Source organism: Ictidomys tridecemlineatus, chromosome 4 (genome assembly GCF_052094955.1).
Source record: "Ictidomys tridecemlineatus isolate mIctTri1 chromosome 4, mIctTri1.hap1, whole genome shotgun sequence".
Lineage (NCBI taxonomy): Eukaryota > Metazoa > Chordata > Mammalia > Rodentia > Sciuridae > Ictidomys > Ictidomys tridecemlineatus.
The window spans coordinates 65885841-65912602 of record NC_135480.1 but is presented as its reverse complement, the minus strand read 5'-3'; the positions used below and the strand labels follow the sequence as shown (position 1 = coordinate 65912602).

Sequence of the window (26762 nt, the reverse complement as noted above, 5' to 3'; positions counted from 1 at the left end):
GCTAGATGAACTTTCTAGCAATAAAAAGCCACAAAGTGCGTGGAACATATTGGTGTTCAGTGAATGATTACTGGATGGTTGTTGAACAAATGAACTAAAATTTGACTGTAGAATCAACTAGACTTTATTTGGATTTTAAATTAAGTTATGAAATTGGAGAAGAGAGATGTGGAAGCATCCCATTCTATTTCCTTATTATTCCTAAACTTACCTATTCTAGACCACACCTGATAAAACAGTAAGAAAAGGAACTTGGCCTTTTATGGTCCCTTTGGCAATTTCCCTTACTGAACACCAGGACCATTACCATATTTGATCCTTCCAAAATTCCTGTGAGGTAGGTAGAATTCAGACTTCTTTAAATATAGTTAACTTGTTTTTATTTTGGTTGTGGTTTTGTTTCTTAATCAAAATACTTGTGTTTTTAGGTAGTTTGTTAGGATCAAGTGCTATACCTGGTACCTTCAACCTATAACAAGTTACCTGATATGTAATAGTAATATAAGATTTAGCCAGGGATGGTGGCATGTGCCTTTAGTCCCAGCTACTCTGAAGGATGAGGCCCTAAGATCTCTTGAGCCCAGGAGTTCAAGACCAGCCTGGTTAACATTGCAAGGTCCCATCTTTTAAAAAAAAAAAAAAGATTAAATTTTTTAGTATAGCATCATATATATTCATACTCTTTTTTTTTTTAAGGAGAGAGAGAGAGAAAATTTTTTAATATTTATTTTTTAGTTTTCGGTGGACACAACATCTTTGCTTGTATGTGGTGCTGAGGATCGAACCAGGGCCGCACGCATGCCAGGCAAGCGCGCTACTGCTTGAGCCACACATCCCCAGCCCATATATTCATGCTCTTATTCCCAATTCCTCTTTGGAAATCCACGTATTATAAGACTTTTTAAGGGGTGAAAGTAATTGAATTCTTTTGGCTATAGCTCCTTAGGGAGGATTTGTAATATGTTGTTATTAATGATACATCCTGTATCTCAAGCATCAGGCTTGGTACTTAATAAATATTTGTTGAAATAATGAATTTATGAACCCACTAGGCTAAGTATTAGAATCACTTGCCTTTGTACTCCTCCTTATATTGCCTGTAAAATATTTACCTTCAATTTTATAACTTTTTTTTTTAACTGTACTACAGATTGAATCCAGGACCTCACACACACTATGCAAGCATTCCACCACTGAGCTATATTCCCAGAGATACATTTGTATGATTTAAATTTTCTATAATAAAAGTTTTACAACTGGAGACATAGCTCAATTGTAGAGCGCTTGCCTGTACATGTGAGGCCCTGGGTTCCATCCTCAGCGCTGAGAAAAAAGAAAAAATGAGGCAGTCATACAGAAGTAGAGAAAATAGAACAGTGATCTACAGATACACGTGAGATTATTTTTAAATATATCCCAAATAGCATATTTCGTTTATATTTTAGAATATATTTATTTGAAAATTGACATTGTTGGGGCTGGGGATGTGGCTCAAGCGGTAGCGCGCTCGCCTGGCATGCGTGCAGCCCGGGTTCGATCCTCAGCACCACATACAAACAAAGATGTTGTGTCTGCCGAGAACTTAAGTAAATAAATGTTAAAATTCTCTCTCTCTGTCCCCCTCTCTCTCTCACTCTCTCTTAAAAAAAAAAAAGAAAAAGAAAATTGACATTGTTGGACTGTGGCTCAGTGGTAGCACACTTGCCTAACATGTGTGAGGCACTGGGTTTGGTTCTCAGTACCACGTATAAATTTTAAAAAAGGTCTTATCAACAACTAAACATAAAAATTAAAATAAAAAAAATATTTGACATTGTTTTAGCTGGATGCATAGAGCAAGTCTGTAGTCCCAACTATTCAGAAGGCCGAGACTAGAGGATCATTTGAGTCCAGGAGTTCAAGGCCAGCTTAGGAACATAGCAAGATCCCCAACACTTCAATAAAACAAACTAACAAAATACTTTCTTTTCTTTTTTGTGGAGTGGGGCACTGAGAATTGAACCCAGGGCTCACATGTGCTAGGCAAGCCTTCTACCGAGTTAAATCCCCAGCCCTTTTGTTTTCTGAGACTGGTTCTCAGTAGCCCAGGGTGGCTTCAAACTTGTGATCCTCTTGCCTCAGTCTCCTGAGTAGCTGCTATTATAGGTGTGTGCAACCATCCCTGGATGTTTTTCTGTTTTTCAGTAAAAATTTTGTGTGTATTCCTCAACTATTTTCCCCTAATGTTACCATCTTACTTGACCACCAGTTTTCCACTCATGTCCTTTTTCCTCTTTCAGGATTCAATCAAGGATACTAAATTATTGCAATTTCTTTTACCTTGAGTTTTAAAGTAATATTTCCCTTTTCAATCTTCTAGAAAAGGCACGTGGAAGGAGCATTTTTCTTTGCCGTTCTCCTGCATTTCAAGCACATCTACCTCTATGTAGCACCAGCTTATGGTATATATCTGCTACGCTCTTACTGTTTCACTGCAAATAAACCAGGCAAGTTTTACTAATAACAAAATTTTTTTTGTTTTCTTCTTTAACTGTATTGACTTAGTGCCTTACTGTATAAAGTTTTATGAATCACAACAGATATTTCTCATCTATTGATTCTATTGACTCTTTACCCATCCTGACTTTTCTCTGTTCTTTCAATATCATAAAGACAAATAGCCCAAAGGGGATACTTGTAGTTATTATTGGGTTATATTTCTCCAAGCTGCTGGTTAATGGTAATGTTCCTTTTCTGTAGATGGGTCTGTCCGATGGAACAGTTTCAGCTTTGTCCGCGTTATTTTGCTGGGACTTATCGTTTTCCTGGTTTCTGCTCTTTCACTGGGTCCTTTCCTAGCCTTGGTAAGCCTGTTTATTTTTTTCTTCTTTTTTAAAAATAAAGAAATACATGTGTTTGTCATTGTTTAGTAGAAAATTATAAAGCTAGAAATATATGAAATAAATAAAACTACTCATTTCTTACCCCCTCCCCTTTTTGACTTTTACAAAACTAGGGTAGTATCGTTTCAGACATTGTTGTGCATATTCAAATGTGTACATGTATATATATACATGTATATGTTAACTGTATATTATACACACAGATATACACAGAAGTGATCCTCATTATTTGTGGATTTTTTATTTTCAAATTCACATACTTGCTGAAATTTATTTCTAACCCTCCAAATCAGTATTTTTATAATCTTTCATATACAGCAAAATGCCTAGAAGAGATGTTCAAGTGTTTCTGTTTTCCTGTTGCTCCCCACCCTGAAGTCAGTTTTAACTTCTACTAAAACTGAAAAGTACCATATCTCTTATAGACTTTCCTGCTCTCCCCTTCACTCCAGTAAACTTGAATGTTCTGCATTCTGAATTCTCCTTTGCACCTTACAAATTCTTTCATTACTGTTTACTTCATAATAGTATGCAACTTGTATTCAGTGTTTTCTTATGTGTCTTGCCCCATTGACTGGTTGATAAGATTAGATTAAAAAAGGTCTATAAACTGCTCAGGATCATACAACTGTTTACTTGAAGGAACAAACTGGTACTAGACCTTATAACTTTCTACACATTGTGCCATAGACAGCTTTCCAATTTTGTTTTTGACATTGGAAAAAATTGATGATTGTTCAATCACTTCTTTTTTTTAACAGAACCAGCTGCCTCAAGTCTTTTCCCGACTCTTTCCTTTCAAGAGGGGCCTCTGCCATGCATACTGGGCTCCAAACTTCTGGGCCTTATACAACGCTTTGGACAAAGTTCTGTCTGTCATTGGTATGGTATCATATCTTTTCAAAACTTAGACTGTGAATATTGATAGGACTGGTCACATCCAGAAATATGTTGTGAATGTGGCTGAATTGTTTTTTCTCCAGTCCTGCATTTAGCCCTCAGGATGAACAGAGGAAACATTTCTTGGGACTGAGGTTTAGTTCTGTAAACAAATTGCATTCTTTAAAAAAGCTCCTGGTGGAAATGGAATTCTTTCCTTGGTAAAAAACAATATATTGATACTTCAGAGGTAATTTTTGCCTGAAGTAAAACATTCAGCAGAAATAACCTTACTTTTATATATATGAAGAAGCAAGAATAGAGAATGTATAAATTGTGACTCTGAATATTAAGCCAATAAGGAAAATGATAACCATGCATTTTAGCATGAGATGAAAAGAAATGAAAAAGCCCAGTCTATACGTTTTCCTCTTCCCCCCCCACCCCCCCAGTTCTGAGAATTAAACCCAGGGATGTTTTACCACTGAGTTACATTCCCAGCCCTTTTATTTTGAGACAGAGTCTCACTGAGTTGCTTAGGGCCTTACTTAGTTGCTGAGGCTAGCCTTGAACCTGAAATCATGTTCCCAAAACCCAGGCTTGCACCACCACACCTAGCTTTCTTTTCCTTCTTGAGATGCAATCTCACTGTATTGCCAAGGCTGATATTGAACTCCTGGGTTCAATTGATTCTCCTTACTCAACTTCCTAAGTGATGAGACTATACAGACACATACCATGCCTGGCTTAGGCAATGCATTTCATGTTTGTGTTGTAATGAACACTAATGTACACCTTGAGATGGTTATGTTAAAAATAACTCACTATGGGCGGGATTTGTGGCTCAGTGGTAGAGCGCTCACCTAGCATGTGCAAGGCCCTGGGTTTGATCCTCAGCACCACATAAAAATAAATAAATAAAATAAAGGTATTGTGTCCAACTACAACTAAAAAAACAAAATAATTCACTATGGAATAACTCATTCCCGTCTATGAATCATGCCCACCCTGGTGAGAAAAAGCAGGACAGGGCCAATTGCCTTATCTGAACCAAGAAACTGCTATACTTTGTATATCTGCCTCCTCAAAGATGTCTCACATGGAAAGTCAGTGACAAGTTAGGCAACTGTGTTGCAGGGAAATAATTGTTAACTTTTAATAGAGAATCAACGGACTGAAGGGGACAGAGAAAGGGGTAAATAAGCAGAAAATATTTTAGTAGTCTACATCTTTTCTTCAAGATTTATGGGTGAGGGGGGGTGGTGGTGCTGGAGAGTGAACCCAGGGCCTTGTGCATATGAGGCAAGCAATCTACCAACAGCTATATCCCCAGACCTACCTCAAGATTTTTATTTTTAATTTTTTTTTTTTTAGTTTTGTACCTAGAGATGGAAAGAATGCCTTTATTTATTTTTACATGGTGCTGATTATCAAACCCAGTGTGTCACACATGCCAGGCAAGCACTCTGCCACTGAGCTACAGCCCCACCCCTCTCCCTCAAGAGGGAGATTTAGTAATGGCATTTAGAAGGGCTTTACAGGTGCTCAAACTATCTGTGACTATCCTGTTACTCTGGTGCTTGTTTGAGAAGGAGCTTGCATCATTATTCCAAATTTGGTTTATTTAACAAATTTTTTTTTTAACTCCTTTGTTCAGAGGAGACAACATCCTATCATTTCTGTCTTTAAGGGAACATAGTATAATAAAGGAAATGAGCATGAAAACAAAAACAGTGTAGTATACAAACACTACAATAGAAAGCTTACAAGAAAATCTTCTCTGCTTTTTGATTTAGGAACTAAGATGAATAAGTGAATTAGGAGTTAATTTGGCAAAACAAGTAGATCATTCTAAGCAAAGAGTAGCCTGAGCAAAAGGACACAGATGTTGAGAGTGATATGTTGAGGACCCATAGTTAGTTCGTGATAAGCAGGCCACATTTAACAAAGAAGAGATGAGGCTGGAGAAGTAAGGAGGAGCTAGATCATGGAAGACTTTGTATTTAAGATTATGGACTTTCTCCTATAAGAAATGAAAGATTCAGGCTGGGTATGGTGGCGCACACCTTTAATCTCAGCAATTTGAGAGGCTCACACAAGATGATTCCAAGTTCAAGGCCAGCATTAGCATCTTATCGAGGTCTTAAGAAACTTGGCCAGACCCTGTTTCAAAATATTAAAAAATAAAGGGATGGAGATGTAATTCAACAATAAGTGCCCCTGAGTTTAATCCCTACTGCCAAAAAAGGAAAAGAAATTACGGATTCAAAGTTGGGATTTGACATAGTCTACATTCTAAAAATTGCTTCATTTAAGAGGTAAGAGCAGATTATTGTTTACATATTACCTGCCCACAAGATTCCTGTAGGCTGCCACAGTTCCCCATTTCAATGCAAACAGCTACTTTATAGATTATAACTTAAAGCAAGAGGCATTCTGCCAGAGGTAGGACAGTACAGACTTAAATTCATGAAATCTTGCTTTAAGCAACAAAATTTCTCAAGGTAATTATGGAGTCCCATTAATTACAAATATGTGTGTGTATGAGTGTGTGTGCGAGTGTGTTTGTTTGTTTATTTATTCTCTAGGTTTGGAATTGAAACTTCTTGATCCCAACAAGATCCCTAAGGCCTCAATGACAAGTGGTTTGGTTCAGCAGTTCCAACATATAGTCCTTCCCTCAGTGACTCCCTTGGCAACACTCATCTGCACTCTGATCGCCATATTGGTAAGAATTCAGCTGGTATTACTTGAGTTTTCTCTGTTTTTCTGTTGCGTGGTTGATTGAATTTCAACATGAAGGTTTTCAGACTGCAGGGTGAATTCCATGGCTGTAATCCTGCAGACTGAAGCATTTCCTGGCAACTGTTAGAGAAACTTTGTACATGGTAGGGAAGGATTGCCAATAAAGCCTCTGCAAGATTCTTGCCAGTGGCTGTTAGACCATCTGTCCACCCTGGGGTGAGGAAAAAAGAAAGCCCATAGAGAAGACATGAACCATGCTGTGAAGAAAGAGGAAATCTTTGTGGCAGATCATCCAGATTGTTTTGTTTTTCTCATCCTAGCTAAATGATCAGCATTCTAAATATGTCTAGATGGCATGGATATTTTGTCTTGATACAGATAACGAGCTGAGAAAGTCAATAGTGACTCTTTGCATATCTGTTGAGTCTGTTGAGTCAGATGCTGTTAGAACCTTCATTCATTGTTAGTGATCATGGTGACTTCAATTTTGTGATATAATTTCAGTAAAATTCCAATAAATTCAATCCTGTTGATGATTATGCTCAGTGTTAATTTTCATTTCCGAACTTATTTGCAAGACACCTGACTCCATTAGGTACGTGGCAGTACTAGTATGTAGATAACTAAGCTTTGCTGGCCTACTTGTTCACATGTTTTCACTGAGGTCAAAACCTTTTTTCAAAAATCTCAGCCTAGTAAGCTGCATATAGAAGCAGTAGTTTTATTGTAAATTGTACTCCAACCCCAAAAGGTACATGTTTGTTTATTAATTTGGTAACATCTAACTTATTAGCCCAAAAAATCTGAACTTTGTAGTTTCATCTAATAGATTGAGCTAATACTAATTATAAATATATAAATCATTATACTGTATATCCAGAACTTAATTGTCATTTGTTAATTTTGATAATTAGAATTGCTTTTAATGAGTTAAATATACACTTCCAAATGCCTGCTTATTCTGAGTTATTGCTTTCATGTTAATGTTTGTTGGACTATGGGGCTGGCGTTGCAGCTCATTGATAGAGCGCTTGCCTAGCACATGTGAGGCACTGGATTTGATCCTCAGCACCACATAAAAATAAATAAAAAATAAAATAAAGATATTATGTCCACATGCTACTAAAAACAAACCAAAAAAGATTACATTAAAAAAATGGTGGACTATGCATACTGTGATAAATTACACCAATTTAATAGAGACTTGTCTATTATTTTTCAGCATTAATACAAATTGCATTTGCCTGATCCTGTCAAGCTGGGATTTTAAATGACACTGAAATTTTATCTTTATTTATTATTTCTAGCCCTCCATTTTCTGTCTTTGGTTTAAACCCCAAGGGCCCAGAGGCTTTCTGCGATGTCTAATTCTTTGTGCCTTGAGTTCCTTCATGTTTGGATGGCATGTCCATGAAAAAGCCATACTCCTTGCAATTCTCCCAATGAGGTAAGCACATAGCTTAGTCAGTCTGCATTTCTGGCATATTTCACGGTGTCTTGCTGTTTTCCATTTGCTCTGTTCCTTTTTGTCATGTTCATCAGGGTAGGCAAAGGCAAAGGAACAGTTCAACAGGACAGGAATGTTTACTTGGGATCCCTGGGCCCATGAAGGTTCCAAGGTATGCAAAAATGCATGTGATGTTTCTGCATTTTTTGGTAAAAATACTGTAATAATTAAATATCATGATAGGTGTGGATGTTGAACGGCAACATGGTTTAGAAAAAGCCTGGGCTTTGGCAATATCTCCTCTGTTAAAATAAAGTCCCATGGTTCCTTATTAAGTGTTAGTTAAAATAAGGATTGAGACCATTCTGTAATAATTCTGTAATGTTTAGATTACAGAAGTAGATTTTCCAATACTGTTTATTTGCTTTATTATCATTATTATTATTATTTTCCATTCTTCCTTTGAGCCTCTCAACAATCTTTAAGATAATTAGAATAAATGGGTATCATCCCCTTTCTTAACATCTGTAGAAACTAGGACTTATGAATTAAGAATTTATGAATCCCCTGCCCTATTTTGTATTTTATTTAGAGATAGGGTCTCACTGAGTTATTTAGTGCCTCACAGTTGCTAAGGCTGGCTTTGAACTCTCGGTCCTCCTGCTCAGCCTCCTGAGCCACTGGGATTACAGGTGAGCACCAACACGCCCTGCTAAAAAGAAGCATTTTAAAGGTAGTAGTGTCCATTTTATGTACAATTGAAACCCAATAGATAGATGATAATGGAATTGGCCTTTTTTTCTTGGATGTTTTTCTCAAATCTTGAGAAATCATTTAAAACTCTAAAAGAACATTAAAGCAAAATTTTCAGGTCAGTTTATGGCTTCTCTGGGTTTAATTAGCAACATGAAATTGTCAGATTAAAAAGTAGAACAGTTTGGGTGCGGTGACAGACACCTGTAATCCCAACAGCTCAGGAGAATCACACATTCAAAGAGTCTCAACAGTGACCTTGTCTCAAAATAAAAAATAAAAAGGTCTGGGGGATGTGGCTCAGTGGGTAAGCACCCTTGGGTTCAATCCCTGGAGCCCCCTCCCCCAAAAAATAGTCTTCTTCTGAATTCATACTGAAGGTATAGGGCATTATCTAGGAGATGAGCTATGGGGTTGGAAATGAAATTCTGTATCCTGTTTGCCTGACTGCTACCACTAGGCAGCTCCCAATCCCACAAGATTCCTTTCTTTGGAGAAGTTATTTCCTGATTTGGTTTGGTATACTCTATCAGTCACTTAACTTTTCCTATAAAAAAAAAAAAATTATTCTCTAGAGGACACAGAGACTAACCCATATAATTACAGTTATCTTATATTACACAAAGGCCAAAAACATACATTGGAGAAAAGATAGCCTCTTCAACAAATGCTGCTGGGAAAACTGGAAATCCATGTGCAACAAAATGAGATTAAACCCCTATCTCCATCATGCACAAAATTCAACTCAAAGTGGATAAGGACTTAGGAATTAAACCAGAGACCCTGCATCTAACAGAAGAAAAAGTAGGCCCAAATCTCCATCATATCAGATTAAGCCCCTTCTTCCTTAATAGTGCAATAATTAAAATCAAGAATTAATAAATGGAATAGATTCAAACTAAAAAGCTTCTTCTTAGCAAAAGAAACAATCAGTGAGGTGAATAGAGAGCCTACAGCTTAGGAACAGATTTTTACCACTTGCACATCAGATAGAGCTTTAATCTCTAGAGTATATAAAGAACTCAAAAAGCTAAACACCAAAAAGCAAATAACCCAATCAATAAATGGACCAAGGAACTGACAGAAGATGATATATAATCAATCAACAAATATATGAAAAAATGTTCAACATCTCTAGCAGTTAGAGAAATGCAAATCAAAACTACTCTAAGATTTCATCTCACTCTAATCAGAATGGCAGCTATTAAGAATAGAAAAAAAACATTGGTGAGGATGTGGGGGGAAAGGCACACTCATACATTGCTGCTGGGACTGCAAAATGATACAGTCAATATGGAAAGCAGTATGGAGACTCCTTGGAAGGTTGGGAATGGAACCACCTTTTGACCTAGCTATTCCACTCCTCGGTCTATACCCAAGGAACTTGAAAACAGCATACTACAGGGACTCAGCCACATCAGTGTTTATAGCAGCACAATTCACAATAGCTAAACTGGAACCAACCTAGATGTTGTGCATATGTATACACAATGGAATATTACTCAGCAGTAAAAGAGAGGAAAATCATGGCATTTGCAGGTAAATGGATGGAGTTGGAGAATATCATGCTAAGTGAAGTTAGCCAATCCCAAAAAATCAAATGCCAAATGTTTTCTCTGATATAAGGAGGCTGACTCGAAGTGGGGTAGGGAGGGGGAGCAATGGAGGATTTAGACCAACTCTAGATAGGGCAAAGGGGTGAGAGGGGAAGGGAAGGGACATAGGGGTAGGAAAGATGGTGGAATGAGATGGACATCATTACCTTAAGTACATGTATGAAGTCATGAACGGTGTGAATATACTTTGTATACAACCAGAGATATTAAAAAATTGTGTTCTATATGTGTGATATGAACTGTAATGCATTCTGCTGTCATATATAACAAATTAGAATAAAAAATTATTCTCAATTGAATTGGACTTGTAGAAAAATCTATACTTATTTTAAGCTTAAATCAGTTGTAAGAGTAATGATAGAAGCGGTTTATTCAAGCTCTTTGCAAGTATGATTTCAGTTACTTCAAGGAATTATTGTAAGAATTTTTATTTTTAGCCTTTTGTCTGTGGAAAAAGCAGGAGATGCTTCGATTTTTCTGATTCTGACCACAACAGGACATTATTCTCTCTTCCCTCTGCTCTTCACTGCCCCAGGTAAACAGCTTCTTTTTAGATGCATTTGACACCATGTGCCTTTTTAGTCAAGGCTGGAGATAATTATTCTAATTTCAACAATCCTAAAGTCTCAGAGATGTCATCTTAAATAAAACCTCCAATTTGCCCTTAGTTCAAAATATCTCTAAATGTCACAAAAATGCATAAACTCAAAAATATTATTGTCATAATTAATTGTTTGTGTGTGTATATAGTCTTAAGTATCATAAATCTTTCAATTACCAGTTAAAATATCATGTGTTTTTTTTTTTTTAAACAGAACTTCCCATTAAAATCTTACTCATGTTACTATTCACCATCTATAGTATTTCTTCACTGAAGATTCTATTCAGGTAATCAAAAAAGCACATTTAAATTATATTTATACTTCTGAAATGTTTACTACTAACTGGTAAGGTAAATCTTTAAAATTTGTTTTTAAGTTATAACAGTAAAATAACATTACAAAAACTTGGTAAGCAGAGTGAGAAATTACCCATAATCCTATAATTCTGGCATGACAGCATATTTGTGTCTTTAGTTTGAGGAAGTATTTGAGAAAGACTAAATTAGCTTAAAGCTTTAAATGAAAACTAAAAAATGGAATGTAAAGGGCTGAAAATGTAGTTCAATGGTAGAGCACTTGAATAACATGCAAAAGGCCCTGACTCAATCCCTAAGTAGAGATGAAAACAAAGATATTATGTAAAAATTGTTACAGATGCTGAGTGTGATGGTGCATATCTGTAATCCCAACTAAGGGAGGCTAAACCTGGTGAATAACAATTTCAAGGCCAACCTGGGCAACTTAATGAGACCCTGTCTCCGAAGAAGAAAAGTGACTAGGGATATAGTCAGTGGTAGAGCATTTGCCTGGCATATGTGAGACCTTGGGTTCAATTCCTAGAACTATGAAAAAATAATAGTTAAGATTTATGGGTGAGGGGCTGGGGATGTGGCTCAAGCGGTAGCGCGCTCGCCTGGCATGCATGCGGCCCGGGTTCGATCCTCAGCACCACATACAAACAAAGATGTTGTGTCCACCGAAAACTAAAAAATAAATATTAAAATTCTTTAAAAAATTTATGGGTGAAACTTTTTGCTCTTCTAAACTTTAAATTAGTTTGCTTATGGATCATATCTATCTACATAAAAATTAATATAATTAATTATAATTATTTTAAAACTTATAAATCATGTGACCCAGCAATTCCACTCCTAGTTATACACCCAAGAGAATTGAAAACAGGGACTCAAGCAAGTACATGTATGTTAATGTGGAAATGTGCACCATTATTTACATACACAAAAGATGCAAACCACTCAGATGGCTATCAATAAAAATAATGGATAAATAAATTTGGTATGTACTTATAATGGAATTTATTTAGCCAGAAAAAGGAATGAAGTTCAGATACATGCTACAACATGGCTGAACTTTGAAAATCTGCTTAGTGAAAGAAGCCAGACACAAAACAACAAATATTTTATGATTCTACTTACTTGAAATTCTAAGATGAACACAGTGGTGAGCCTATAACCCCAGATACTTAAGAGGCTGAGGCAGAAGGATCACAAGTTCAAATCCAGTCTGGGCAACTGTCGCAAAATAAAAAATTAAAAAGGGCTGGGGTTGTAGCTTGGTGGTAAAGTACCTCTGGGTTCAATCCCCAGTACCACAAAAAAAATTTTTTTAATTCTCAATTATGTTACATTTCATCATATTTTTATTCTAGTGTCACAGCCCCCAGTCCCTTTCCCTCTTCCAAATACAGAGCTAATTTTCTATGAACAGCTTCAGCTAAGTGTCAAACATAGGTAGATGACTGGGTAAATTTGGATTATTATGATAATGTAATGGTATATCATTGTCACTTTTTCTAGATGTGAAATTTAATGTAAAATTTTTATTTCAGCCTTGGCTATAATTCACACCAAAACAGTATAGGTGGGAAAGCTTTAGCTGGGAAATGTTTGCTAAACCAGAATGACTCATCTTTCTCTCCTTTTCTTCAGAAAAGAAAAACCTCTTTTTAATTGGATGGAAACTTTCTACCTCCTTGGCCTGGGGCCTCTGGAAGTCTGCTGTGAATTTGTTTTCCCTTTTACCTCCTGGAAGCTGAAGTACCCCTTTATCCCTTTGTTACTGACTTCAGTGTATTGTGCAGTGGGCATCACATATGCTTGGTTCAGACTGTATGTTTCAGTGTTGACTGGCCCTCCTGTCAGCAAGACAAAGAAGCAATGAATAGAGGAACTGCTTGGAAGTAGGCCAAGCAATTATTTCATGGGAAATTAATCAGAACTTGAAGAAAGTTGCTGGTGGCATGAGCCATTCATTTTAGTAGATCTGTTTAGAGGACCATTCTTGCCATCCTTGGCCTTGTCGAGCCTAGCAACCTGATTGTCACCATGGTGAGAAGCCACTGCCCTCCGTAAGCAGTGAAATTCATCTGAAAAAAAAAAATCTCATCTTCCTCTGACTGCTATGTTTACTGAAAGCTAACGGAGTCTGATTAACAGCATAATTATTTGTAGCCTAAGTTAACCATTGTTAGGATATAAAGGATAATTAGACTCCTCTACTGAAGGAAACATAAATAAAATAGCATTTTTTTAAATTTCTGCACAGAATACTTCTGGATCATTACCAGCTCCTACATTTTCCTATTTAGCATGCACACAGGCAGATGGTGTACTATCCCCATTCTGTACACCTTGTTCTAGGAGGTTTTTGGTGATGGTGGGGGGGAGGGTTGTTTTTTTTTTGTTGTTGTTTTTTTTGGTTTGTGGTTTGGTTTTGTTTTGTTTTTTTCCCATTGAAGTTACACAATGATAATATTCAAAGCCAGAAGACTATTTAATGCACTGCTTTGGCCAGGCATCAGAGACTACAAACCAAATATAAGCTACTCTTATATTGAGTTTAGGACATCTTGAACAGCTCATTTTTTCTGATAGCAAGCACTGCAATTTTGATAGCTGCCACTTAAACTTTTCCTGGTGTGAAAGAATTGAAGAGATTTTGCAAATTTGTCTCTTCCTGTCCCTTCCTTGATAGTACTACATACATTTTATCTCGGACCTCTAATCACCTAATGCTGAACATTCAAATTTAGCCAACATTTATATAGCCAACACCAGAACTTTTACACATTTTATTTACCCATCACCCCCTAAGAAGATCAGAAAAAGTCCAAGGTCAGCGGCATCCTAGGATGCTAATCCAGTTATTCCATCTCTTAAATCCATTCTGTTTTCCCAGACTTCTCTTGAATCTGTTATTGGAGACATAAAGATGGAGATTTGGCCAAAGGGAGAGAGAAACATAACTCCTCTTGCGTCACCAGAGTCTCCCCTGCACCCTTGTCCAGTTCTCTCAACAACATAAAATTCTCAGTGTGCCACACTATATTAGACCTCTGCTTCCTTTCATTCATGCTGCTTCCTCTCCCCTCTTGACTTTTCTACTATCATCTGATTATGCATACTTCAAGATTCAACCTAGGGGGCTGGGGATGTGACTCACTAGTAGAGTGCTTGCCTGGCATGCACAAGGCCCTAGGTACCATCCCCACTACAAAAAGTAAGGTAATGGTCCTAAAGGAAGGTACAATGGTACATGCCTATAATCCCTGAAATTTAGAAGGCTGAGGCAGAAGAATTGAAAGTTTGAGGCCAGCCCCAGCAATTTAGCAAGACCCTGTCCCAAAAATTAAAAAGGGCTGAGGGATGTAGCTCAGTAGTAGAGCACCCCTGGGTTCAGTCCTTAGTACAGAAAAAAGGAAAAGAATTTTGGGACCCTGGAGTCATACAGCCTGGTTGGAAATCCTACCTCCATTTTTTAAAAAATATTTTTTAGTTGTTGATGGGCTTTTATTTTTTATTTATTTGTATGTGGTGCTGAGAATCGAACCCAAGTGTGTCACGCATACTAAGCAAGTGAGCTACCACTGAGCCACAGCCCCAGACTCCCTACCTCCATTTTAAAGAATTATTTAACCATTTAACCATCATTTGCCTCAGTGTTGTTCGTGTTCTCTCTCTCTCTCTCTCTCTCTCTCTTTTGGTGGTAGGGGGTGCCAGGGATTGAACTCAGGGGCACTCAACCACTGAGCCACATCCCTAGCCCTATTTTGTATTTTATTTAGAGGCAGGGTCTCACTAAGTTGCTGAGGCTGGCTTTGAACTTGCAATCCTCCTATCTCAGCCTCCCAAGTCACTGGGATTACAGGTGTCACCGCACCTGTAATCATCATCTCTTGAATTGAGAAGTGATTTAAAACATTGCCTGAAGCATTGTATTATATATGTGTATATATTATATATATAATATATATATGGAAGATTCCCCCGCCCCTCCCTCCCTCCCTGTCTCTCTCTCTCTCTCTCTCTCTCTCTCTCTCTATATATATATATATATATATATATATATATATACACACACACACACACACACACACACGTATATATATACACACACACACCTGTTGCTACCTACATGAATCTTTTCTCTTTCTTCCCTTCTCCCCCAAAATCGAGTGTCCCCACCCAGTGTTCCCACTGCCAGGGATCTGCTTCTACCATTAACAACTGTAGTACTTGAGTGTGTTTTTTTAGCCTGCTTTCCCCAGGAATCCAAACTTGTATTGTTAGTCCCATTGTTTGGCACAGTTGAAAGGGCAAGCACACCACACAGAGCATGATTAAAACCTAAATGTTACTAGTGCAGGCATTAGCACAAAGGACCAATGTAACTCCACACATTTTCGCCAATTGTATAAGCCAAAAATTTTTTTTTAAGTGGAAGATTAATTTGACTGCTCTCAAAGCCAAGTTTAATAGGCTTTGCATGTAGTTACTGTAAAAGTGATGTGATGACAGAACTGAAAGAACTCATCTGGTACAAGTTTCTAGAATGGAGGGTTGAGCACTGGAGGGTTGTTTTCAAAGTTACCTCAGAGCCTCTGGGTTCCATCCCACCTTCCACCAAATAAATAATGTTTTGATCTATTTTACCTATTAGGTTATATTTACATTTTCCTTTGACATCAGGGTTCAGAGTCCAAAAATAGTCTTTAAACAGAATAACCCCTTCCACTATCAGGAGGAAAATGGCTCTGGAGATAGAAATACTGACTGGTGCCAGCATAGACTGGAACCCAGACTTCCTGCCTACCACCCAGTACATTTTCCAGGTACTATATTTTAGATTCATGAATGTTTTGAAATTTTATAGACATGCAGGTGATTTTCAACAACAAATTCATATGTTTCAGAAGTTAGTAATAAATAGAAGTACAAGAAAATTCATAATATGACTGTGCATGGTGGTGCATGCCTGTAATCCCAGCAGCCCAGGAGGCTAAGACTGGAGTATCGTGAGTTTAAAGCCAGCCTCAGCGAAAGTGAGGTTAAGCAACTCAGTGAGACCCTGTCTCTAAATAAAATACTGAAAAAAGGGGCTGGGGATGCGGCTCAGGTGGTAGCGCACTCGCCTGGCATGCATGCGGCCTGGGTTCGATCCTCAGCACCACATACAAACAAAGATGTTGTGTCCGCCGAGAACTAAACAATAAATATTAAAAAATTCTCCGTCTCTCTCTCCCTCTCTCACTCTCTCTTTAAAAAAAAAATACTGAAAAAATGTTTTGTTCTTCAGTAGCTTAATAAAATTATACTTCCAGCATGATCATGGTAAAAATAGCTTTTGGCCCCTCTATCCCTTTGTGCTTCAGAGAAATAGGCTACTGTACTAATGGCAGCTGAGACTATTTTTTCAGTCTTAAGAACTTGAATCAATCTAGGCACGGTGGACGAGTCTATAATCCCAGTGGATCAGGAGGCTGAGGCAGAAGGATCACAAGTTCAAAGCCAGCCTCAGCAAAAGCAAGGCACTAAGCAACTCAGTAAGACTCTGTCTCTAATAAAATACAAAATAGGGCTGGGGATGTGGCTCAGTGGTTGAGTGCCCCTGAGTTCAATCCCTAGTTCCAAAAAAATAAAATAAAAACTTTAATGAATATAGCCATTAGTTTCTCACAATTAGGTTCTTTATTCAACATCTGCATTTTATTATGAGATCAATAGCAGTGCTATTTTTTTTTCAAACTTAGGAGTAAGAAATAAAACCAATATACTTGTATATATACAACCATTCTTCAAAAAGACAGGACCAGGGGCTGGGATTGTAGCTCAGTGGTACAGCACTTTCCTCTCATGTGTGAGGCTCTGGGTTCAATCCTCAGCACCACATAAATAAATAAAATAAAGGTACTGTGTCCATCAACAACTAAAGGTTATGGATTCTATTCCCAATGCCACACAAGAAAAGACAGGACAGTCATATATACTTATGTACAGTGGTATATATGAATTAAAAAAAGTCAATCTTACAAAAGCTCTCAAAAGAGTTCCTCAGTGGTTTTATTTTTTTACAGTTGTTTTGACAAAGAATAAATGGCTGATTAAGCAGTATCCATCACCTCTTAAACCCTTCCAATATATGCAGATATTTATTAAGGTATTCTTTTTAAAAATATTTTTTTAGTTGTCAATGGACCTTTATTTATTTATATGTGGTGCTGAGAACCGAACCCTATGCCTTACACATGCTTGGCAAGTGCTCTACCACTGAGCCATGCCCCAGCCCCAAGGTATTCTTTTAAAAAAAAAAAGTTTTTTAAAAAAAAAAAATAGTTGGACACAATACCTTTATTTTATTTACTTATTTTTATGTAGTGCTGAGGATCGAACCCAATGCTGCACACACACTAGGCGGGTGCTCTACCGCTAAGCCACAACTCTGTTAAGGTATTATTATTATTATTATTGTTTTAATATTCTTTTAGTTGTGGATGGGCCTTTATTTTAAATATTTATGTATTTTTTTGTGGTGCTGAGGATTAAACCCAATGCCTCACACATGCAAAGCAAATGCTCTACCACTGAGCTACAGCCCCAGCCTCCCTGTTAAGGTATACTTGATGATTAATATTTTTCTTCTTCTGACACACCTGTTTGTTTTTGGAGCAATACATAATGAGGTTCTATTCCCATTTTTATGACAACCCATTTGACTGATTCAAAAAGGGAAGATACCATATTGTGTCCATTTCTATTGAGTATCTACTAAGTGCCAAGGCTTGTGCTATATGTTACCTTTTGTGTGTGTGGGGGGGGGGTGCTGGGGATTGAACCCAGGGCCTTGTGCATGTAAGGCAAGCACTCTACCAACTGAGCTATATCCCCAGCCCATGTAACCTCTTTTAATCCTTCCTAAAACTGCAAATCAAGTTTATTCATTATTTAGTGTTATGTACTGTGGTAGATGCTAGAAACCAAAGGTAAGTAAGAAAGATATTCCTGCCCACAAGGAAGTTTTTTAGTGAGTAGAGGGTCCTAAGAGCCAAGAAGAGAGGTACAATTTTAAGGTTAGTTTTATATACTGAAGTAAAACTCAAAAGGTGCCCAAAGTTGGATGGGAAAGGTGCCATCCAGTTCTATACCAAAAGGCAACCACTGGGGCTGGAGTCTGTAGCTCAGTGGTAGAGCTCTTGTCTAGCACATGTGAAGCACTGGGTTCAATCCTCAGCACCACATAAAAATTAATTAATTAAATAAAGGTATTGTGTCCATCTACAACTAAAAAAAAATATTTGTAAAAAAGGGAACCATTTGCCAGGCACGGTGGCGCACACCTGTAATCCCAGCAGCTCAGGAGGCTGAGGTAGGGGAATCTACCAAAGCCAGCCTCAGCAACTTCGAGGTACTAAGCAACTCAGTGAGACCCTGTCTCTAAAATAAAATACAAAATAGAACTGGGATGTGGCTCAGTGGTCAAGTGGTCATCTCAGAACTTTTGGTTCTGAGTTCAATCCCCAGTACCAAAAAAAAAAAAAAAAAAGGCAACCATTGTTACCAATTTCTTGTAATCATTACAGAGGTACCAGAGATTTTCTATGCTTGAAGAATACACACACAAAAAAAAACGATAACATTAAGCACACCATTTTGACTTCACTTTTTGTGCATAGTGTATTTGGGGATTCATCCTATAAAATTGCATTATTTTAACGTCTGCATAGTATCTGTGTTAATGATTTATTTCTAAGTAACAGTGACTAGAAACAATACATTTATTATCTCACAATTTCTGTAGGTCAGGAGTCCAGGCACAGCTTATCTGGGTCTTCTACTTCAGGATCTCTCAAAAAGTTGCAATTAAGGTGCCACCTGGAGCTGTGGCAGTTACCTGAAGGTTTGACTATAGAAGATTCTGCTTCTACACTTGCATGGCTATTGACAGAATTCAGTTCTTTAGGGTTGAGGACTGAGAGCCTCAAGTTTCTTTCTGCCTGTTGGGTGGATATCACCTTCAATTCCTGGCCTTGAGGTCCTTTCCGTAGAGTCATCACTATTTAGGTGCTAGCTTCATCAAAGTCAGCAAGAGAGACAGCGAGATGTTGTAATTTTACATAATGGAATCATGGAAGTGATATCACCTTTGCCACATTCTGCATGTTAGAAGGAAATCACACATTCCACCTATACTGACATGCATAACAGGAGGCAGAGGTAACTGGGGATCATTTTAGAGTTTGTCTTCTATAAAATCCAGTATATAGATGTTCCCTAATTTGTCCAGATTCCTCTTTTTTATCTTTTTTTATGTATACATTTATTTTTAGTTGTTGATGGATTTCTTTTTTTAAATGCAGTGCTTAGGGGCTGGGATATAGCTTAGTTGGTAGAGTGCTCACTTTGCATGCACACGGTTCCTGCGTTTAATCCCCAGCACCAACAAAAAAATTAATAAATAAAATAAAGTGTTGTGCTTAGAATCAAACGCAGTGCCTCACACATGCTAGGCAAGGGCTCTGCCACAGAGCCACAACCCCAGCCCTCAAGATCTCTCTTAATGGACATTTAAGTTGTTTTCAGTGTTTCAAGTACAATAATGATGCAATCAATATTTCATTCTGTATATGTGCAAGGATTGTACATGAAAGATTAAATTTCTGAAAGTGGGATTTCTATGTTGAAGGCTATGTGCAGTTGTTTTTTGTTTTGTTTTGTTTGACTTTGGTTTTGGGTTTCTTGGGGTTGTATGTGTGTTTTGTTTTGTTTTTCCAATACTGAGGATTGACCAGGAGTGCTTTATACCTAAGCTACATATATCCTCAGCCCTTTTATTTTTTATTCTGAGTCTCACTCTGTCTGGCCTTGAATTTGTGATCCTGGGATTACAGGTGTTTTCCACTGATCCTGGCTATGTTGTAATCTTGATAGATGTTGCCTAATTGGTCACAGAAGGTGCAGTTTATGTTCCACAGGCAATGTATGAGGATGCCTATTTTCCCACACATTTGCCAACTTACTCTTTCATCATTCTTTTTTCTTAAGAGAGAGAGAGAGAGAATTTTTTAATATTCATTTTTTAGTTTTCGGCGGACACAACATCTTTCTTTGTATGTGGTGCTGAGGATCGAACCTGGGCCTCACGCATGCCAGGCGAGTGCATTACCACTTGAGCCACATCCCCAGCCCCTTTTTTTTTTAATTTAAAGATTTCCATTGGCTTTTTTTTTAATATCTTTATTTTTATGTGGTTTGAACCCAGTGCTTCACATGTGCGAGGTGAGTGCGGTCACTCTGAGCCACAATCCCAGCCCCTTCATCATTATTTTAGATCTTTGCCAATGATAGGGTAATTTTTTTATCTGCATTTCTCTTCTGTGAGAATGTTAGAATCTTTTCCTATTTTGAGTCATTGTATTCTCTCTTCTGAAACCTTGTTTAAATTATGTTCTTTGGCTCTTTATTAGAATTTTTATCATATTTAGTTGTAAGTTGGTATATATTTTTATTTATTTATTTATTTAATTTTGTGTTATGAAGGATTGAACACAGAGGCACTCTACCCCTAAGTTAAATCCCCAACCCATATTAATTTTTGAGACAGGGTCTTACTAAGTTGCTGAGTCTGGCCTTGAACTTGTGTTCCTCCTGTCTCAGTCTCCCAAGTACCCAGAATCATAGGTGTGTGCCACCATTCCCAGAAAGTTAGTGTGTGTGTGTGTGTGTGTTTTAATGTTTTTTGTAGTTGTATATGAAGAGAATGCCTTTTTTTGTTGTTTATTTTTTTGTGGTGCTAAGGATCAAACCCAGTGCCTCACACATTCTAGGCAAGTGTTCTGCCACTGAGCTACAGCCCCAGCTCTAGTATATATTTTTAAAGATCATTCCAGTTACCCTATGGAGTTACCTAGGTATAAGGTCATGAAGTTCAAAGAAGGGTGGCAGCAGTGTGATACAGAAGTGGATGGATTCGGATGAGGAATTGACAGGAGGTGGAGATGATGTGACGTTGGGCTTGAGAGTAAGGAAAACATCATAGATGAACTTTACATGTGGAGCATCATACCTGGATGAACAGAGGCACCATGTTCTGAAAGGAGAAAGATGCAAGAGCAGGGAGTCGAGGATGGAAGGCTGGTACCAAGAAATTTGGCTTGAAATTTATAAAATTCTTTTTCTAAAAGCCTCACAATAGTGATTTTATTAAATTGTTTGCTGGGCTGGGGTTGTGGCTCAGTGATAGAGCACTTGTCTAGCATGTGCAAGGCACTGGGTTCAATTCTCAGCACTGCATTTAAATAGTAAATAAAATAAAGGTCCATGAACAACAAATAAAAATATTTTTTTAAAAAACATTGCAGATGTCATAATTGTTAACATGACTTTACCAAACTATAGTTAACTGGTGCAGTTCACTGAGCTTATTTTACAAAGAAAAGAAAATGCCAAAACTCTGACAAAGTTGTTCCATTGCAGCCTTTTTTTACTTATTTTTCACTGTAAAGCACAGTTAATGAATTGGTTATCTCCTTCAACACATCAATTTTCAACAAAATACATCTTGAACTAAGACTTCCAAAAAACTAGTGTAATTAACTTTTCATACGGTGTAATTTTATCTTTTAGTAAATTTCCATACTCTGAAACCATCCTTTGAAAATGGATTCATAGCATCTATTCCAAAAACTCTATTATTAACACCAAAAGTTTCCTTTGCTAATTCAAGATCTGACTCTTCCTGTAATTTCTGAAGCCGCAGTTTAGATATCTGCTAATTATTCTGGTGCTGTGTTTGCACTTTGGGTTTTTCAGGTTCTTCTAATCTCTTTTTTAAATATTCTTTTCTTTCTTTTTCTTTTTTTTTTTTATTTCTTTATTTTATTTATTTATTATTTTACATGGTGCTGAGGATTGAACCCAGCGCCTCGAACATTTGAGGTGAGCTGTCTATCGCTGAGCCACAATCCCAGCCCCTCTTCTAACCTCTTTTTAATTTCTTCTTGCATTTTTTTCTGTTGCCATTCTTTTTTTTTTTTTAAAGAGAGAGTGAGAGAGGAGAGAGAGAGAGATAGAGAGAGAATTTTTTAATATTTATTTTTTAGTTCTTGGCGGACACAACATCTTTGTTGGTATGTGGTGCTGAGGATTGAACCCGGGCCGCGAGCGTGCTACCGCTTGAGCCACATCCCCAGCCCTGTTGCCATTCTTTTCTCTTTTATATTCCTGATTTTTAAAATTTTCTGGTTTTACTTCTGCTTCCTTGTTTTTTTGTTATCCAAGGTATGCTTGATGTTCTCATCCTCTTCTTAGCCTTCCTGGGGATCCCTGCCAGGGGTGCCGTGGTTCCTCACCGTCCACATTGGGTCTTTCACAGAAAACATGGAGAGCATTCTGGGAGTTGGAGTCCCCTACAGTTGCCACTTGAGCCAGGTGTGAGCATCAGTGAAGTGGGGAGTGGTGAAGAGAAAGCACAATGGATGAAAATTTTGAAATTCCTAAAAGAAAATTTAGGAGTTTGGTTTGAAAAGAATTAAAAACATCAAACAAAACCTAAAGAAAAATATTATATTGACAAATACGTCTGAATTTGGGTGTGTGCGGTGGTAGACCTTGTATGCACCAGGCTAGGACTCTACCAGTAAGGTACACCCCCAAACCACTGCATCATAATTTTATATATATATATATATATATATACACATACATACATACATACACACACATATATATTTTATATATATAATTTTTCATATATATACATATATATAATTCTAATTAATTATACATGACAGTAGAATGCATTTTGATATACATAAATGGAGTATAACTTCTCATTCTTCTGGTTGTATATGCATATAGGGTAATAATGTCCAATTCATTCCATTATCATTCATACCCTCATACCCCCTTCCCTTCTTTCACTCATCTCTGTCTAGACCACATTACCTCTATTCCCCCTCACCCCTTATTGTGAATTAGCATCCACATATCAGAGAAAACATTGGTCTTTGGTCGTTTGGGATTGGTTTATTTTGCTTAGAATAATATTCTTCAGTTCCATCCATATACCAGCAAATGCTATAATTTCATTCTTCTTTGAGTCCATTTACCAGCAAATGCTATAATTTCATTCTTCTTAAGGATGAGTAATATTCTGTTGTGTATATATACCAACCACAGTTGTTTTATTCACTCATCTGTTGAAGGGCATCTAGGTTGGTTCCAGAGTTTGACTATTGTGAATTGAGCTGCTATAAACATTAATGTGGCTTCCTCACTGTGGTATGCTGATTTTAAGCACTTTGGGTAAAATTAAAATGCCTAGAAAAAAATTGGAAATTTTTCATGACATTGTATTTGGCAATGATCTTTTTTTATATGACACCAAAACACAAGCTACAAAAGCAAAAAGAGACAAATGAAACTACCTCAAACTTTAAAGCCTCTGTACATCAAAGGAAGTAATCAACAGAGTGAAAAGGCAGCCCATGGAATGGGAGAAAATTTTGCAAATCATATATTTGATTAGAGGTTAATATCCAGAAAGTATAAGTAATTTCTACAACTCTACAACAACAAAAACAAATAACCTGATTTAACAATGGACAAAGAAATTAAATAGATAATTCTTCAAAGAAGATGACCCACAAGCATCTGAAAAGATGTTCAACCTCACTCATCATAGGAGAAATGCAAATCTAAACTACAATGAGCTTCAAATGGTGGTACACACCTGTAATCCCACTTATATTGAAAACTTTTGGACCAGCATCATGGGCTTGGGGATATAACTCAGTGGTAAAGTACTTGCCTAGGATGCACAAAACCCTGGTTCAATTCACAGTACCACCAAAAAAAAAAAAAAAAATAGGGCTGGGGTTGTGGTTTAGTGGTAGAACACTTGGAGGCGTTGGGTTTGATCCTCAGCACCACATAAAAATAAATAAAATATAGGTATTGTGTCCATTTACAACTAAAAAAAATTAAAAACAGTGTCTTGAAATTAAAAGTGCATACTAGACTGAATAATTAGGAAACTCAATCCTAAGTCTATGGCTTCCACAAATATAAAATGATTTTAGCAGTCACATTATCTCACTGTTGTTCACTTTCCTCATCTACAAAATAAAAGGTTTAAACTAGATTATCTCTATGGTCTCTTCCAATTCTATCTTCTATACATCTCAGTAGGCCAGAAACTTGAAAACATAGGAGACCTAGATCAAATCTCTAAGAGATAATTAAGAAATGTAATTAGATTACTTAGGAAAAAATAATCATTTGCCATGGATACCACATAAATTAATTTTTTTTTTTGCACCAGGAACTGAACCCAGCAGCACTTTACCACTGAGCCATATCCACAGCCCTTTTTATTTATTTATTTTATTTTAAGACAGGGCCTCTCTAAGGTGCTTAGGGCCTCCCTAAATTACTGAAGCTGGCCTGGAACTTGTGATTCTCCTGCCTCAGCCTGCCAAGCTGCTGAAATTAGAGGCATGTGCCACCATGCCCAGCTTTGAGTCCCTTTCTTTAAAAGCTAGAATGAAGTTGACATCAAAACTACCTTTCTCCGCTGGGGACAGTGGTGCATAACTGAGGCAGGGTTGTTAATTCCCGGCCTGTCTAGTTACCCTCAGTAAGACCCAGTCTAAAAGTAAAATTTTAAAAAGGGTTGAGGATGTAGCTCAAAGGCAGAATGCTCCTGGGTTCAATCCCCAATAAAACACACACACACACTACAATGAAATTTCACCTCACACGCATTAGAATGGCCACTATCAAAAGAATAAAAAAGTCAGATCCATACCTGTAATCTCAGCTACTCAGGAGACTGAGGCAGGAGGATCACAAATTTGAGGCCAGCCTGAGCAACTTAGGGAGACTCTGTCTCAAAAGAAAATGGAAAGAAGGAAAGAAGGAAGGAAGGAAGGAAGGCAGGAAGGCAGGCAGGCAGGCAGGCAGGCAGGCACACACGCACACAGGGATGTAGCTCAGGGGTAGTGTTCACCTAGCATGTGAAGGCCCTGAGTTTAATATCCAATACCTAAGAAAAGAAAGAAAAAGTGTTGGTGAGGATGTGGAGGAAACTAGAGTCCTTATGCACTATTGATGAGAATGTAAACTGATGCAGCCATTATGGAAAACAGTAGGGAATTTCCTCAAAAAATTAAAAATTGAGCCAGGCCCAATTGTACACTCCTCTAATCTTAGCTACTCAGGAGGCTGAGGCAGGAGGATCCCAAGTTTGAAGCCAGCCTTGGCAACTTAGCATAAACCTGTCTCAAATTTTTATAAGGCTTGGATGTAGCTCTGTAATAGAGCATCCCTTGGTTCAATCCCTAGCACCTCCCCCCCAAAAAATATTAAAAACTGAATTAACACAGGGTTCAATTCTCAGTACCAAAAAATAAAAAAATAAAAAAGTATTGGGAAGTGGGTAGGGATGGAGATATAAGCTCAGTGGTGAGGCACCTTCCTAGCATGCTTGAGGCCCCAGGTTTGATCCCCAGTATATTATGTGATAGAGCAATCCCATTTCTGGGTATATACCCAAAAGTATTCAAAGCAGGATCTTAGGCTGGGGAGATGGGTCAGTAGTATCAGTAGTAGAGCACTTGTCTAACATGCACAAGGCTCTAGGGTCCATCCCAGCACTGCAAACACCAAGAATAGCTGATAGATTTAATATTATTTACCACAATAAAGAGATAAAATTGATTATCGAATAAAATATACCATAAACCCAAAAGCGTAGATACAATTAAGATAATAAAATATATGTCAATATACTCACCACATAGCTTCAAAACTTCATTTGCTTTTCCTTTTAGAGTTTTATCAGTAATATTTTTATCTATAGATAATGTATTTTTCCCTAATATTGAGCTTTATATAAATGGAATTTTTCAGTACCACAAAGAAAAAAAAAACAGGTGATTTAAGGTGTGGGGAAAGGTGACTGGAGGTGAAGTTTTCAGTGGTCTGTGCATGCATAATCAGTCTTCATGACTGACATGTTCAGAAAATGGCAGTTAGAAAAATCTCATTACTGACTCTCCATGGGTTTTTTTGTTTATTTTTGTCTTTGTCTTTTGGTATGGAAATTAACCCAGGGACACCTACCACTGAGCTACATCCCCAGCCATTTTAATTTTTTTTTTTTTTTAAAGACAGGATCTCAGTAAGTTGCCCAGGCTGGCTTCAAATTTAAGACCCTCTTGCCTCAGCCTTCCAGGTTGCTGGTATTACAGGTGTGCACCACAGCACCCAGAAAATTCCATGCCTTCTTGTGCTATCAGAAGATTCAGATAAAAACACATTGGCACAGGAACAAGACTTTTTACTCTTATGCTCAAACACCAGGGAAGCAGAACATGGGGTTCAGAAATCCCAGGCTAACTTAAAGGACAAAGGTTGTACAACTAATATGGCATCTACATAACAGGCAGGTACCCAATCTCTTGATGTCATGACATGTAGAAATGGAGTTTAGTTGCATGTTCACTCTTCTTCATCATGTCTCTTCATAGGACTCATGACTT

At 37.4% G+C, this 26762-nt stretch overlaps 1 protein-coding gene and 1 non-coding gene across 7 annotated transcripts in view; one reads left to right on the top strand and one right to left on the bottom strand.

Annotated features, from left to right (window-relative positions):
• Nucleotides 1-13482, top strand: part of Alg8 (ALG8 alpha-1,3-glucosyltransferase) — a 38842-nt gene extending 25360 nt beyond the window's left edge. For 3 of the 6 annotated variants that reach the window (XM_078046745.1, XM_005323245.3, XM_078046744.1), the window contains 8 exons: nt 2360-2486; nt 2740-2843; nt 3644-3764; nt 6350-6489; nt 7814-7953; nt 10760-10857; nt 11138-11210; nt 12874-13482. In XM_078046745.1, coding sequence (XP_077902871.1) covers nt 2360-2486; nt 2740-2843; nt 3644-3764; nt 6350-6489; nt 7814-7953; nt 10760-10857; nt 11138-11210; nt 12874-13105 — 1035 coding nt within the window. In that variant the 3' untranslated portion in view covers nt 13106-13482. The remainder of the gene's footprint in view (nt 1-2359; nt 2487-2739; nt 2844-3643; nt 3765-6349; nt 6490-7813; nt 7954-10759; nt 10858-11137; nt 11211-12873) is intronic. The other 3 variants (XM_078046746.1, XM_078046747.1, XM_078046749.1) reach the window with 3 other exon arrangements.
• A 4553-nt stretch (nt 13483-18035) lies between these two features.
• Trnav-uac (transfer RNA valine (anticodon UAC)) lies at nt 18036-18108 on the bottom strand. Its single transcript has one exon. It is a non-coding gene; the product is annotated as a tRNA-Val (tRNA).
• Between the last annotated feature and the right edge of the window lie 8654 nt (nt 18109-26762).